At 45.2% G+C, this 15,944-nt stretch overlaps 1 protein-coding gene across 1 annotated transcript; it reads left to right on the top strand.

The window, feature by feature from the left end:
- The first annotated feature begins 498 nt into the window (after window positions 1–498).
- LOC147698778 (potassium voltage-gated channel subfamily E member 1-like) lies at window positions 499–993 on the top strand. Its single transcript, XM_086933512.1, has one exon. The coding sequence runs from the start codon at window positions 506–508 to the stop codon at window positions 881–883; it is 378 nt and encodes a 125-aa protein (XP_086789638.1). The 5' UTR covers window positions 499–505; the 3' UTR covers window positions 884–993.
- Window positions 994–15,944: the final 14,951 nt, after the last annotated feature.

Below are 15,944 nucleotides of genomic sequence, written 5' to 3'. Positions count from 1 at the left end.
ATGCTGTAAAATCTTTTTATGTGGTATATGGTATAGAGGATTAAATTCCACCATTGAATGCTCCGCTTGACTTATCCTTTCCTCCACAGATGCGACAATTGATTTGACTGTAACTTTGGCTTAGCCTTACTGGTGAGGGTTTGTGGTGTGTTGAATTGAGACTGGTCAATGTCTGGGGGTATTTGATCCATTCAGCTTTGCCTGGAGACAAGTATTTTACTGACTACTATCCACAGGGAGGGATTCCCTTCAATAATCCCTCTTTAGCGGCCAGTAGTGATTGCTGGCAAGGAGTGTTGCTTTGCCTTTGGGGACCCTAATCTACAATTGTTTTTGTTTTGAGCTTCCTTATGTTACAGACTTTAGAAAAAATGGAGAGATGATTGTTTACAATTGGGTGTGATTGGTGTCCTACAAATAATCTCTACAATTTATACACATTTAAATGTTTTTGTTTTTATTTTATTCCAGTAATAAAGAGCTGCCTGGTGGAACTATGAAATTAATGATAAAGGAAAATAATAGCACAAACCTCAATGTTTTCCTTTCTAATCTGTTGAAAGAGTATATGGATGATGCCAAGAATTCTACGGAACCCTACTCCGCCAGGAACCATGACGATCTGGAAGTGGTGTATATCCTGATGCTGTTGGGCTTCTTCGGCTTCTTCACTTTTGGGATCATGATGCTCAACATCCGCTCAAAAAAGCGGGAGCATTCCAACGATCCCTTCCACATATACATCGAAAGGAGCTGGGAGAAGGAGGATAAGCTGGTTTTTGAAGCTAGAACTCTGTCAACAATTAACGCCTGCCTTCTGATTCACAACGAGTCTGCGGTGGAGCAGCCGAGCAATGAGATCCCTGTGATAAAGTCCACCTAAGACTTTGAATGCTCAAACATCCTCCAGGTCCACATAGTTGCTAGGGTGTTTAGGGACAGCACATCCAAGGACCAGCTTCAGTTTAACAAGCCCGAAATGCAATCACCGCTGACTGTTTGGTCCAAAGTTACCACAACAATCACCAAACCATAGATGTCAATTACCCGTAGCCTGGGAATACAACTTGGCTTGCCATTTGGGATCCCCGGCATTTCCTTTGCTACCCTTAGTTGAAGAGGGCCTTAAGGCTGCAACACAAACATAAAGTTAACAGGGTGCAGAGAGGCACATGTACCTTTACGTTCTGTAATTTGCACTACTTGTTCTTCTCCCAGCTCCTTGGCTGCAAACAGGGGACCGTTGAGGAACCTTGGTTCAAAGCTCAACACTGAGATCTCATCTTGAATCACAGTTTATGTGATATAACTTTCACGACCCTTTGCAGTTTTGTGAATTGATATCTGTACCCCATACCCACATGTACCCAAAGTGACGTCAATGAGCCTGAAGAGAAAGTGAACATGTCCATAGGATGCAACTTCGAGAGTGGATGCATGAAATGCCAGAACATTTTGACATTGCTCACAAATTGTTTTGAAGAAGTACAGTCAACCTTGACATGTTTTGCAAGTCATATCTCAAGTCTTTACCTAATATCACGAATTTTGCTAAAATAAAAAATAAAGGGGCCGATTTACAAGCCCCTTGCACCACTTTTGCGTCATTTTTAAGATTGGAAAAATGACGCAAAAGTGGTGCAAGGGGCCTGTAAATCTGCCCCAAAGTGTTCATAATAAATATAGAGGCAAGAAGACAAGAACTGTGCGGAGTAACAAGTTGGGACCGTATAACCAAAGTGCCCCAGGGGCACCACAGGCATTTGCCCCACTTTATGCTCCCCGTGGCACTTTGGTATTACAGAAGGGGCCGCAGACACTTGAGCACCACCTTCTGTATTATCAATAGCACTGTCCCACATAAAGTGCCAGCACTATCTTCAGAGGGCATTTCCTCATTTGCATGGGGGCGTGTCCCAATGCAAATGAGGAAGTTCCTTTGCCTCTGTGCCTGCACTGAATTATATATGCGGGCATAGAGGCAAAGATGCTCTCAGGAGCCGCACTGACAGTGCACCTTGATGGTAACCCCCCTGGAGGGAGTATGGGGTGTTTCCATGGACCCACCAGACATCCCCTTACAGGTAGGTGCAGTCAATCTTTGCACCTGCCTGCAACGGGATCTCTAGTGGGTTGCCTCCTGCACTGTGAAACACACGGCCCTATCATGTAAAGGGTGCACTTTCCCTGTCTGCGTCCGGCGCACTTAGCCAAGTGCACCTCATAACAGGTGCACTGGACGCAAACAGGGAAAGTGCACAATATTAGATAGAATGTACTGCCGCCGGGCACCAGCAAACTTGCGCTGCCCTGGGGGCAGAGCATTCATGTGAAAAACGGAGCAGCTATTTTGAAGCTGCTCTGTGTTTTTACAGTGCAAGTGGCAACCCACCTGTACTTTTTAAGGGTATTAGAGAACCCTTTGCAGGGGGGTCCATGAGACCCCCTTTCCTCCCTCTACAAGGCTGCCATCAAGGGGCACTGTCAGTGTACCTCCTGAGAGTGTCTTTGCCTCTGTGCCCGGGTCTATAATACGACGTTCAGGCTCTGGGTGCAAATTGGTGAAATGGAAGAGGTTTGATGCCCAAGGGCTGCAGACTGTGGTCTAGAGAAGCAGCTGCATGGAATAATGTAATAGCATGCACCAGATGTGTGTGCCTTAATCTTTCAGACATGTTTAGTTATCCATGGGGTAACCAAGGTGATTTTAAGCTTTAGCGTGGGAGCTGCCCAGCAAGTAGTGGGCAGCTGCCACGTTTAGGTTTGTGCCAAGTGCGCACCTGTGAATGTCGCTGCACTGGCAGCGCGCCCTGACTTTGGACAGAGGGCATTTGAGCCCCTTAGAGATGGCCAGTTGGCCCAGGAGACTATTACGTTTGTAGGACGCAAGGCCCTGGAGTGCTTTTTATAGGTGCTAGGAAATGTAATGTTTGTAGTATGTTTTACTTATGCTTAAAAATTAGAGAGAGACCCCTTCTGGGCACCAGGGGAGTAGGGTACTTTGAACAGTAAAAGGTGGGGTTTTCCCTTGGCAGACACAATTATAATTTCATGCATATGCAAATATGTTTATGTAAAGACACTAGGTCCCATGCACTACAGCACATCCACACACAAATTGTAAAGTTTAAAACATTTGTTCTTGTTAAAAAAGTTTTTTAATTAAAAGATTTTTAATACACTTTTTTAAAAAAAATCATAAGCACAGAACGTAATCACACTATAACATATTACAATTCATACACATAATTTTATACATTGGAATGGTTAAAAACACAATAACTGAATTTTCACGATAATTGTTAAAAGAGAGAATCACATCAAAGGAGAGACATACAAAAGACACAAACAATTGGTCATTAAATGCTACACATCTGAGAACCTGGGCAATCTCAGAATCTAAACCTGGGCCTGTTATATTCTTGACTACAGGATAGATTTGTTCTCTTGATTGTCTATAGGTGGCGACAACACGTTTCGATGGCTAAACTTGATATCTTGCCATCTTTGTCAAAACTGCGTGATCAGTCTCTCCTAATTACTGGGGATTGGATGGTTGCCACTTTCAGGAATTTTCCTGGAAATAAACAATATTCTATCAGATTTTTTATGCATGGAGATCATTTTACATTTCATATATGCTGGATATTGCATACACCCTCTACTCATGAGGACACTAATTTGCTAGGGAACCGCCCTTCATCAGTTCTGTTTTTTTATGTATAAACTGTACATTCCCTCTTTGGTTCCTCTGTTAGATGGGAACTTTTTTTTTTCGGGACCCCAATAGCAGACGATAGGACTAACGCTGGAGTGAGTCGAACGCTAAGACTTTGGAGGCTCCGGTAAGAAAGCTGCCCCACCCAAACCTCTTTGCTTCCACCAGACATGCAGGAAATATTTCAACTAATAGCCCCGTGCATGTCATTTGTCTAATTCCATAGATTGCTGAATGCGGAAGAAGTCGAATAAACTAAAATGTAAAAAAAATTCTGATCCATACACATATACCCCTCAGGCACTAAGGCTGGTGAAATTACGTGAGACAAGAGTAAGACGGACTCGAAGAAAAACCATATTCGCCAAAAGGTATTTTTTTAGAGGCTTATACCATCTATACCCAAACGCGAAGAGTAAATTAGGTAACTGATGCAGTGATTTAATCTCTCTTCAAGGATGCAGTATAGAAATGGAACAAACGCTTAGAGCCTGAAATCGTGAACAAATCCCTCAAGACTAAGATTGTTATGTTACCAGGTAAAGGAAAAAACGGTGGTACATAAGTCAAAGGGGGATAGCAACATATTCTCAGAATGGGGAGGTAAAAGCTATGTCTCAAGCTAATAGAAACAGAAAACCTCATATAGAATGGTGGAATAGAAAAAGCATAATGTTACTAGTGAGAGAGCAAGGCACAAATAAACCCCAAGCAAATGCTGATAGTCTCACCCACCTCAGGAACAACACCATAATGGAAAACAGGGGAACAAGCAATGAGAGTCCTGCTAGCATTGGAGCATGTTACAAGTACCCGTGCAAGATTCCGGGTGGCAAAACTGTGAGAGGTAAAGGGAACTAGTGACTCCATAGAGGAACCAAAGAGGGAATGTACAGTTTATACATAAAAAAACAGAACTAATGAAGGGCGGTCCCCTAGCAAATTAGTGTCCTCATGAGTAGAGGGTGTATGTAATATCAAGCATATATGAAATGTAAAATGATCTCCATGTATAAAAAATCTGATAGAATATTGTTTATTTCCAGGAAAAATTCCTGAAAGTGGCAACCATCCAGTGCCCAGTAATTAGGAGAGACTGATCACGCAGTCTTGACAAAGATGGCAAGATATCAAGTGTAGCCATCGAAACGCGTTGACGCCACCTATACACAATCAAGAGAACAAATCTATCCTGTAGTCAAGAATATAACAGGCCCAGGTTTAGATTATGAAATTGCCCAGGTTCTCAGATGTGTAGCATTTAATGACCAATTGTTTGTGTCTTTTGTATGTCTCTCCTTTGATGTGATTCTCTCTGCAAACAATTATTGTGAAAATTCAGATATTGTGTTTTTAACCATTCCAATGTATAAAATTATGTGTATGAATTGTAATATGTTATAGTGTGATAACGCTCTGTGCTTATGAATTTTTTTTGAAAAGTGTATAAAAAATTGTTTAATTAAAAAACTTTTTTAACAAGGACAAATGTTTTAAACTTTACAATTTGTGTGTGAATGTACTGTAGTGCATGGATCCTAGTGTCTTTACTTAAATGTATTTGCACATGCATGAAATTATAATTGTGTCTGCCAAGGGAAAACCCCACCTTTTACTGTAGTATGTTTTATGCACCTTGATTTATGCTTAAAGACGTGCTTTTATGCTTATTAGGTTTTACCTACTGTCTGATGTTTTATTTCTCTACTGTGGTCTAGGTTTGATTTATTCCCTACTGCAGGTTACGTTATTAAGTTTATTTCCTGATGTTTAAGAGATTGTGGTCTACCAGATTTTAGCTTATGAGGTTGGCGCAGAATAGAGTTCTCGCCTTATATGATACTGTGCCTGCTATGATTTATGTTACAGGTTGACGCTGAGTATAGTGTCTGCCAGTGATTACTAGCTGTGTTCTAAGTTGCTGATTTATTCTTACTTTTATTATTCTTTACCAAGTGCTAATTCTGACAGTGGCCCACGTGGCCCTGTCATGTGTAAACATCCCCTGTAAAGATTGCATGTGCCAGTTGCCAATCTCTGTCACAAAGTTAAAAATGAGAAAGCCACCTCCAGGCCTCCTTCTTATAAATCTACCAGATAAATAATTCTCAACTAGTTACACAAAGTAGTATGGTCAAAACAGTCTCATCAATCTCTGTCTACCTTCTGAACTGAGGATAATCCACCACCCCAGCCTACTGCTTGACTACTGACTACGTCTCGACTTTTCTACCTTTCAATGATGCGCCCGTCTAACCCTACCCGAAACTCTACGCTCTTGCGTTACGGACCCAACTCCTGGTCCATTAACTACCCTACAAAATTACCAGTAATGTTAAAAAGAACTTCAAACACAGTACTCTAAAACAACACCCGGAAACACTCATTGTAGATAACTACCACTCAGCGTCCAACAGCAGCACGAAAACTAACTTCATTTTTACACCAATCACCCGGCTAAATGGAAAAACACCTTCTCTCTTCACCTTCAAGTCGCCAAGTCAGTAATCATTCCCTATGGTGTAAAAATCTCCACTACCTTATCCCCGACCTTCAAAGGGGAACTCACCATTTCCATCTACAGAACTGGAACCATTCTCATACAGGCCACCGACCCGCACCTCACCACTTTTGACCGCCACTTTCCCACACTTCTCTCCTAGTTAACTCAACTGAGCCATCAAACCCTATCTCCCCCATCACTCACCACCCTCACTAATAACATGGAACTTATCCAATCTCCCTGCCCTGAAGACCCTCTCTTCAACTCAAGGACATCCACCATCACTCACTACAATCACACTACCCCACTCGTTACTCTCCGTCGCCAAACACCCCCCACGATCACATCAACTAAGCACACCAGGAGCGACAAGCTCACAACTAACAATCCCCACAAGGCCGATCTTGACAGTTTGGTCTCTAACCTTAGCCCTCCTGTGACTGAAATCCCCTCAGACACTCCCCTCCCTACCCCTGATAATCTGAACCCTCCCTCACAGTCTTCCCCGAACCCCTACACAGTCCCTGTTCCCCTGACCCTGACTCCCCCCGGGTCTGACACCATTTCCAATCCTATGGTCTCTCTCCCCCCTCCTTCCTCTGCACACTCCCCTTCCGCTACTGCACTCCCACATACACAACATACCTCCACCGCTAATCTCTCTGACATGACCCAGAACTCGGATGCCCTGGCCAGAATTTCTCTCCCTCCTCACCTGGACACTAGTCCCACTTCTCCTCCTCTGAACTCCTCGAATGGGAACGGTGTACAACCTCTCCCCTCTCCTAATCCCAGAGACTCCATCCTAAGTATGGGCGCAAAATCCGTTCCGCTCGCGGATTTTGCGGATTTTCGGCAAATTCGCAATCCGCGAATTCCCGTGAATTTGCCGAAAATTCGCGAATCCGCGAGCGGAACGGATCCGGGGGGGCAAAAGTTCAAGCTTCAAGCTTGTAACTATTTTAGAATGGCGCCGGCAAGCTGCCAGCGCCATTCTAAAATAGTTACTAAGTTAGCTTCAAAAGGAAGCACTAATAGAAGCAGGTGCTCGAGTTTAACTGAAGTCGAGCACCTGCTTTATTTTATCTATTAGTGCTTCCTGATGAAGCTAACTTAGTAACTATTTTGGAATGGCGCTGGCAGCTTGCCGGCGCCATTCTAAAATAAAACAAGAAAGGGGCAGAGGGCAGAAGGGCACAACAATGAGTGTGGCAGAGGGCAGAAGGGCACAACAACGAGTGGGGCAGAGGGCAGAGGGCACTACAACAAGTGGGGCAGAGGGCAGAAGGGCACAACAACGAGTGGGGCAGAGGGCAGAATGGCACAACAACGAGTGGGCCACAGGGCAGAATGGCACAAAAACGAGTCGGGCAGAGGGCAGAAGAGCATAAAAACGAGTGGGGCATAGGGCAGAATGGCACAAAAACGAGTGGGGCAGAGGGCTTAAGGGCACAAAAACGAGTGGGGCAGAGGGCAGAATGGCACAAAAACGAGTGGGGCAGAGGGCAGAAGGGCACAAAAACGAGTGGGGCAGAGGGCAGAATGGCACAAAAATGAGTGGGGCAGAGGGCAGAAGGGCACAAAAATGAGTGGGGCAGAGGGCAGAATGGCACAAAAACGAGTGGGGCAGAGGGCAGAAGGGCACAACAAGCGGTCTCGCATAAAAAAAACGCGAACACGCAAAGCGCCCCGCGAACACGCAAAAAAAATCCGTAAATTTGTGAATTTTGCAGATCGTGAATTCGCAAATCCGCAAATTCGTGAATCACAAATTCGCAAAATTCGCCCATACTTACTTCATCCCATCCCTTACCCCTGTTAAATCTCCCTTCATAGACCCAAGTCAGTCTCGACCCCTGCCTAAAACCTCAAACTCTTTCAGTTCAATAACACAGCAACTGAACAGAATGGAGATGAAAATTAACTCCCTTACTGTTGATTTCCTTCACTTACAGCAAAACCTCCTCAACAGAGCCAAGCCACCGTGCCCCCTCCCCCTGGGTACTTCTGCCCCTACCCCACTCAATACACCTCCCATGGTTACACTCAATACACCTCCCATGGCCCCCAGAGCACCCCTCGACCCCCCAGTCCAGCAGCGAGTCAGACACTTAGACCCAACTGGGATAGCCAGTCCTTTTCGGTACCGAAACCAGATGAGATCAATGACTCTTACCTCGCTTCCAAACAGAAGTCTGCCCCTTTCCACATCCCTGTTAATATTGGCACTAACAGAATCCCTAATACTGTCCACTCATCTAGACCCCCTGCTCAATACACCTCTACCCACCGAACTCCCCCCATTATCGAGGGTCCCCGCCCTCTCTCTTGTATGCTCCTAAATTGCAGATAAGCAGTGTACAACACGCTACTGACATTGCTGAAGCTCTTCTCGCTGAAGAAATTGACATCACTTTCCTCACTGAATCCTGGCTCAATATCCACTCTACCCCCATCCTTGACATTCTCAACCCCCCAGGGTACAACATAATCAGACAAGACAGGCCGATCAAAATGGGGGGGGGGACTAGCCATCATTCACAAAGCTGGAATACAGATTACCAATCTCAAACCTGCAGAATACCTATTATTTGAATACCTGGGTGTCAAACTCACCACCAAGGGCACCTCATCCATCAAATTCCATACATTCTACCATCTGCCTGGAAAAAGTACTCTTTTTTCCAAAGAACTAACAGGCCTAATAACACAGTTCTCCTTGACAGATACCAAAGACGTGTTCCTGGGTGACCTCAATATCCACTGGAATGACCCAAAAGACTCCACTGTCCTGAACCTATTCAACCTTCTAGAAATACATAACCTCAAACAACTCTGCAATAAGCCAACTCACATCAAAGGTGCAACACTAGATGCGATCATTACCAACAATGAACTGGTCTCTCTGAGAGCGATTTCTCCCATTGACTGGTCGGACCACCAGCTCATTCTGTTCAGGATTGACACACCTGTCAGCCACCAACCTGTTTGTGACTTCATACCTAAACTCTTGACCAGAAACATCAAAAAAAGTCCCTTTATCCGAACTTGAATCCATGATTCACCCCCATCTTCAACTCCATCTCTCATCATGGACGGCTGATGACCTCACTACACACTTTAACTCAAAAATGACAGAGGTTTTAGACCAAGTACCTCCACTCAAACTCAAACAACAGAGGAAAAACAAATCAAAACCCTGGTTTAACGTGGAGCTAAACGATGAACGGCTTCAACTCAGAGAAAGGGAAAGGGCTTGGAGGCTTAACCCCTCGACCTTACACCTAACACATCTTAGATCTGCTCGGCAGGCATACAAAAAACACAAATTGTCAGTGAAAAGGCGTCCTTTTTCCGCAGCCAACTAGATCTGGTGAAAAACAGACTGAGAGAACTCTTCAGCATTGTCAAAAGCCAAACTAATGGCACTTCCTCTCAAGATATCGAAGCCACAAATGAGCGATGTGAAGAAATTGCCACCTTCTTCACTAATAAAGTCTCTAAAATTGATCAATTCTTCATACAAACCGCAAACACTCCTACCCTCATAACCTGCCCCACCTTCTACTTCCCTTGACCACACAGAAAGAGTTCTGTATAAGGACAATCAGACCGGCCTCCAGCTAAAAAACAATGCGCACTGGTCCGACTTTGAACTAATGGCGGAAAACGAGGTCTTCAAGATAATTTCTAATCTAAAACCTTCCTCCCACACCATGGACCCCCTCCCTTCCACATTCATAAAAGAACTCAACCACATCATTTTCTATTTCTGGACAAAAATCATCAACGCCTCTTTCACGTCAGGCTATGTCCCAGACTCCCTTCAACTAGGACAAATCACACCCATTCTCACGAAACCAGGGGCCGACCTCAGACCTATCTCAAACCTCCCATTCCTTGCAAAAACATTGGAGTCATGTGTTCTCCACCAACTCAATAAACACATTGATGAGTTCAACCTCCTCGACACCTTTCAATCGGAATTCAGGAAAGGCTGTAGCACGGAAACAGCCATACTCAACGTCTCGGACGACATTCGCAAAGCCTTAGATGATGGTGATGCCTGCCTACTCATCCTTATTGACCTATCTGCGGCATTCGACAAAGTAAATCATCCAGCTCTACTGGAGACCTTGTCGAAGCGCTCCGGCATAAATGGTACTGTACTAAAATGGTTCACCTCTTTCCTCAAACATCGCTCGCAACAAATTAAAATCAACTCCGGTCTCTCAAAGCAAACAAAAGTCACACTTGGGGTACCACAAGGCTCGATACTCTCCCCGTCCCTCTGCAATCTCTTCATGGAGCCCCTCACAATCATCTTGAAAAAAGCTAGAGTGAGTTACCACCTTTACGCGGATGACATCCAAATCTATTTCAAAATCAAGTCCGCCGATGACATCCAACACCTCAATACCACTCTAACGAAGATCCAAACTTGGTTCAACATCAACTACTTAAAGCTCAACCCAGATAAAACGGAACTGATCCTATACTCTCCAAAAAGCAACCATCGTCCTATACAAGAGTGGCTCAAGAATATGGTTGCCCTAAATTGCCCCCTCGTTCTATCCGACTCAGTTAAGTCTCTAGGCATCACCCTCCACAAGAACCTATCAATGGAGATCCACATCAAAAACTCTGCAAAAAGTGTTCTTTTCTCTCTAAAACACCTCAAGAAATTGAAACCTTTTCTTCCCCATGATGACCTCAAGACAGTAGTTCAATTCCTGGTTCTATCTAAAATCGACTACGGGAACGCCATCCTTTCAGGGACTCCAAAAGCTCACCTAGCCCCTCTAAGGCAGTGCTGAACATGGCCGCTCGACTTGTATCTGGAGTAAAAAGATTTGAACACATCTCTCCAGCTCTCAACTCCCTCAAATGGCTTCCCATGGAAGGGAGATGTATTTACAAGCTGGCCGGCATCACACACAAAACCCTCCACTCTCCGGCCCCCCAACTACCTGAACAGCAAACTGGTAAGAGATGGCAAGCCAGAACACTGAGAAGCTCCAACTCACTCCTTCTCATTCCGTCAAAAATGAAAAAGAAAACCACCCAATACCGATTGTTTTCTGGCAATGCTCCCAGGATATGGAACGCTCTCCCTGGAGTCCTCAGATGCAACCTCTCCTTCTCCTGTTTCAAAAGGGATCTCAAACTCCATCTCCTTAACAAATACTTTCCTGAACAACGTCAACTAACCTAGACCTCATTATTCCGAGTTAACTCCCATTCAAGGATTGTTGGTGAACGGACTATTCTAATCACCTTGTTTTCTTTTTTTTCTCTCCCCCTCCGTTGCACAGTTATTTATTGTTCATGCTGTATTCTTTCTCCGTGGTTTGCTTACTTACTGTCAACCTTCTAGGTAATGTAAGGCCCTCCTGTTTTTCACAATGTGTATGTGAAGCTCTCTGATACCTACGGATCTAGCTAGCACGAAACAAAATAAAATAAAAATAAATAAAGTATCTGTTTAATGAATCTCTATAGTTACACTCCCACCTCTTTTCAATGTCTGCCATGCACTAATAAGTTTGACCCTGTTACACATTCCTTCGGCCATATTGAAGAAATTGAATACATGCAAGGATTCTAATTAAAGCTAATGGCCTCTAAACAAACCCTGTCCTCTATGCTCATACAGGTTTCAAATCCTCACCTCTATGCCCACGATAGAGCTCTGGAGAGTCGCGACATATCTACCTATGGGCAATTCAAATTGACATAAAAATCTCATTTCACTTCCTATGTTAAGCATTGTAATTTTGTTAGATGATGCCATGCTCTTTTGAATTTCTTGCTCTTCCAGTTAGGTCTTAGCATTTTGATGCTTTTGGGTGACATGGGCTATACAAATAAAACACAAAAATGTAGAATATGTTTGCTGTGTAAGAACCATCTGTATTGTCATTTGCCATCCTAACAGCTTAAATGTTGTTGCCATAATCATCTTGACCCAAGTAATCAGCCAACATGTTGTATTTAATCTATTATTAAATATGAAATGCATGAATTCCTTTTAGATGCAGCAAACCGACAGAAAAGTGAAAAATAAATACATTTTAAAAAAAAACTTTTCGGGAGGTAAAACTATTCAAACCATCAACACACAACATATTAAATTCCATCATTAGCTTAACTTGAGGGTCTTGGCTTTTTCTCCAACCAAGAAACAAGGGGCCCGATTCACTGAATGAACTAAAAACTCAATCCTAAACTTACTACTGTTTTGGCATTCACAGATTGCACTTACTACTTTTGGTATTCAAAGAATGAACTTACTACTTTTGGCATTCACAGAATGCACTTACTACTTTTGGTATTCACAGAATGAACTTACTCATTTCGGTATTCACAGAAGTTAGGACTCCTAACTTTAGGACTACTAAATGCCTTCTGTGAATACCGAAAGTCTTAAAATTAGGATTGTTCTCAATTTAGTAGTAGTAAAGTTAGGACTCCTAACTTTAGGACTCCTAAATGCCTTCTGTGAATACCGAAAGTCCTAAAATTACGATTTTTCTCAATTTAGTAGTAGTAAAGTTAGGACTACAAACTTTAGGACGCCTAAATGCCTTCTGTGAATACCGAAAGTCTTAAAATTAGGATTTTTCTCAATTTAGTAGTACTTATTTTTCTTCATCAGATATTTACTGAGAGCAATCGGGGGACAAGAACATAAAGAGAGAAGAAGGAGAGAGAGAAAGACGGAAAAAACGTCAGAAGGAGGAGAGTAGGGACCCTACCAGACTGTGATAAAGGGGCAGGAAGTGTCTGGAAGTGGATTAAAGAGGCATGAGGTGGATTCAAGACTACGCTGCCTCGGCATTTGGGGCAGAAACATTTAATAGTCTCGGGTGAGGGCTTCTGGGCACTGGATGACAATCACCTGGTCAGTCTAGCTTGTGATGGTCATTCACTGGAAACCTTTGTTCTGCAAGTTAATCCATGAGCACATTGGACTCAAGAAATGCACAGTGACGTGGCCAGCAAGGCCTAAGGGGCCCCAGGACTGTAAATATTTATCTCTTTTACTTTTCAATAATCAGTTAAGGCAAGGAACTTTTATCCTAGCACTAGGGCCCAAGGGACACTTGCTACACCATAGAGTCTGCACTGCATCCCAGGGACAGGGTAATTTAATTTACTCTTTTTGGGGCAGCTCGTGAATTTATCTGATCAGCACAGTCACCCTCTCTAGCCTGGTGCACCTAAACTTGTGTTTAAAAAAACACCATAATCATGAAATGAAGGTTCCAAGACTCCTGAATGACGTGTACTATTTTTTTTTGTTATTCATTCCAATATTCAATTTACAAAGATGGCCAACATTTGTTTCATAACTACCTTGTCGCTTTATCAGGACCAATTACAATTCATATATATTCTTTACCTGAATCAGGTGGTCGGAGTGCTTGGTAACAAACTCGCAGCACCCAAACGTCAAATGAAATTAATATTTTTGAGGAATCTTGAAACCGTCAGTTCGTAGTTAGGGTAATCTAGCTGCCTTTGGAATGAAACAATGCTGCGGATGAACACTATTTTCAGCCAAATCGTTGCCTGGCCCAAGCGTGGCACAATGAATAACATTAACCGTGGTGGGAGGATTGTGATATATCAGCTCTCTCGGTTGATTTAATATTTTTTTCCTACTCGGATTACTTTTGTTTTACATTATTTTTTTCTCTCTAAGCCCCCAGCGAGTCACTACCACATTTATCCTTGCTCCCTTTGTTTTATAACATTTTGCAGTATGGATTTTATTTCACACCTTTATTCTTTAATACCCGTGCCCACTGAATGTGGTTTTAAGCTTGTATTGTGGTGACCTGACCCCTGACCTGACCTGATCTCTGGTCGCCCCCCACGCCGCATGGCCTGTCCTGTGCGCCCGTGACTCTCCCCTCTGCTACCTCCGCTGAGAGTTCGCTGCTGGTGTGCCCCTGATGACGGTCGCTGCGCTCCCCTTGCTAAGTTGCCTTTCTCCCCGCATTTTTGATTTACTGTATTGTTCTCTGTATTGGATTTCTGTTTGTTATTCTGTTGGCATTCCCTTTGCCCCTTGCCCACTGTGCCCCCCCGCTCCATGCTTCCTGCCGCTGCTCCTCTGTGGCCCCGCCCCCTTTTGCCTTCTGTGTCCCTTCCCCTCGCCCATTGGCAGCCCCGCTCCCCCCTCCCAGCTGCTTCTCCCTCCCACTTCGCCTCATATGGAGGATGCTGCGTGAAAGCGCCAGCGGGTGCGCCGCTGGCACGCCGAAGTCGCGCCAAATGCTAGCCCGTCTGCCGCCGTCCATGCCTGGCCTGCGCCCAGCGCCACAATCCCTGGACCCCGCGCCCCCCGCAACGCCAGACTGCACTACGACCCCAGCACCCTCCAAGCACTCAACACCGGACGAGACCACCCCTGCCACCAGGCCATCCCCAAGCACACCCAAGAGCCCTTCACCTACCGGTACTGCAGATTCACCAGCATCCAGCCAACCAAAACTCCTACCAAAGAACCCACCCACCTCCGATGCATCCTCCTCAACACCCACTCCGCCCGCAAGCACGCCATCGAACTCTGGGACCTCCTAGACTCTACCGCCCGACGCCGCCTTCCTGACGGAGACCTGGCTGAACGCCACCTCAGCACTCGACATCGCCGCAGCCATCCCTGAGGGCAACACGATCTCCCACAGAGACCGCACAAACGGAGTTGGAGGGGGAATCGCCATCATCCACAAAAACACCCTCAGAGTCTCGACCAACACCGACGACACCCTCACCACCGCAGAGCACATGCACTTCCAGATCCACACCGACCCAAACACGACCCTCAGAGGAACTCTCGTCTACAGACCACCCGGACCACGACCATAGTTCAGCGACACCATCGCCGACCTAGTCAGCACCCACGCCCTCGCCTCCATGGACTACATCCTCCTCAGGGACCTGAACTTCCACCTCGAGAACAACAACGACGCAAACTCCACCGCCCTGATAAACAATCTTGCCAACCTCGGACTCAAACAGCTTGTGACAACACCCACCCACGCCGCTGGACACACGGTGGACCCCATCTTCTCCGCAAGCCCTCACATCTCCTTCAACCACACCACCAAACCACAATGGACAGACCACAGATGCGTCCACTTCCCCTTCAGAAAACCTACCACACTCCACTACACCCAACAGCTGCCACACCGCTGATGGGGCAAGGTCACCAAGGACCAACTGACTACCACCCTTGCCCTAAGAACACCCGCCGACCCCATCGACCCCACCACCAACCTCAAACAGTGGATCAACAACTGCGCCCTTCTCAAGATCCCCACTACCGACCACACCAGCAAGAAAGCCGCCTGGTTCACCAAAGACCTTAGGACCTCCAAGAACACCTGCCGGAAACTGGAGAAGAAATGGCTCCTCGACCGAACACCAGACAGCCACACAGCCCACAAGAATGACACACAGGCACCACCAACTCATTAGGACCGCCAAGAGGACCGCATAGACAATAACTCACACAACATCAAAGAGCTCTTCAGCATCGTGAAAGAACTCTCCAACCCCTGCTCCAACACCAACGACATTCCACCATCACAGGACCTGTTCGACTCCTTGGCCACCTTCTTTCATTGCACGATCACCAACATCCACGAAAGCTTCAACTCCGACACCCCCGCACCCATCACCAAGACCACCACCCCTGCGACCTCCACCCGC

The sequence above is a fragment of the Lissotriton vulgaris genome, chromosome 8, assembly GCF_964263255.1.
Source record: "Lissotriton vulgaris chromosome 8, aLisVul1.2, whole genome shotgun sequence".
NCBI lineage: Eukaryota > Metazoa > Chordata > Amphibia > Caudata > Salamandridae > Lissotriton > Lissotriton vulgaris.
Note: the sequence above shows the minus strand (reverse complement) of the source record. Positions and strands in the feature narration are given on the sequence as shown.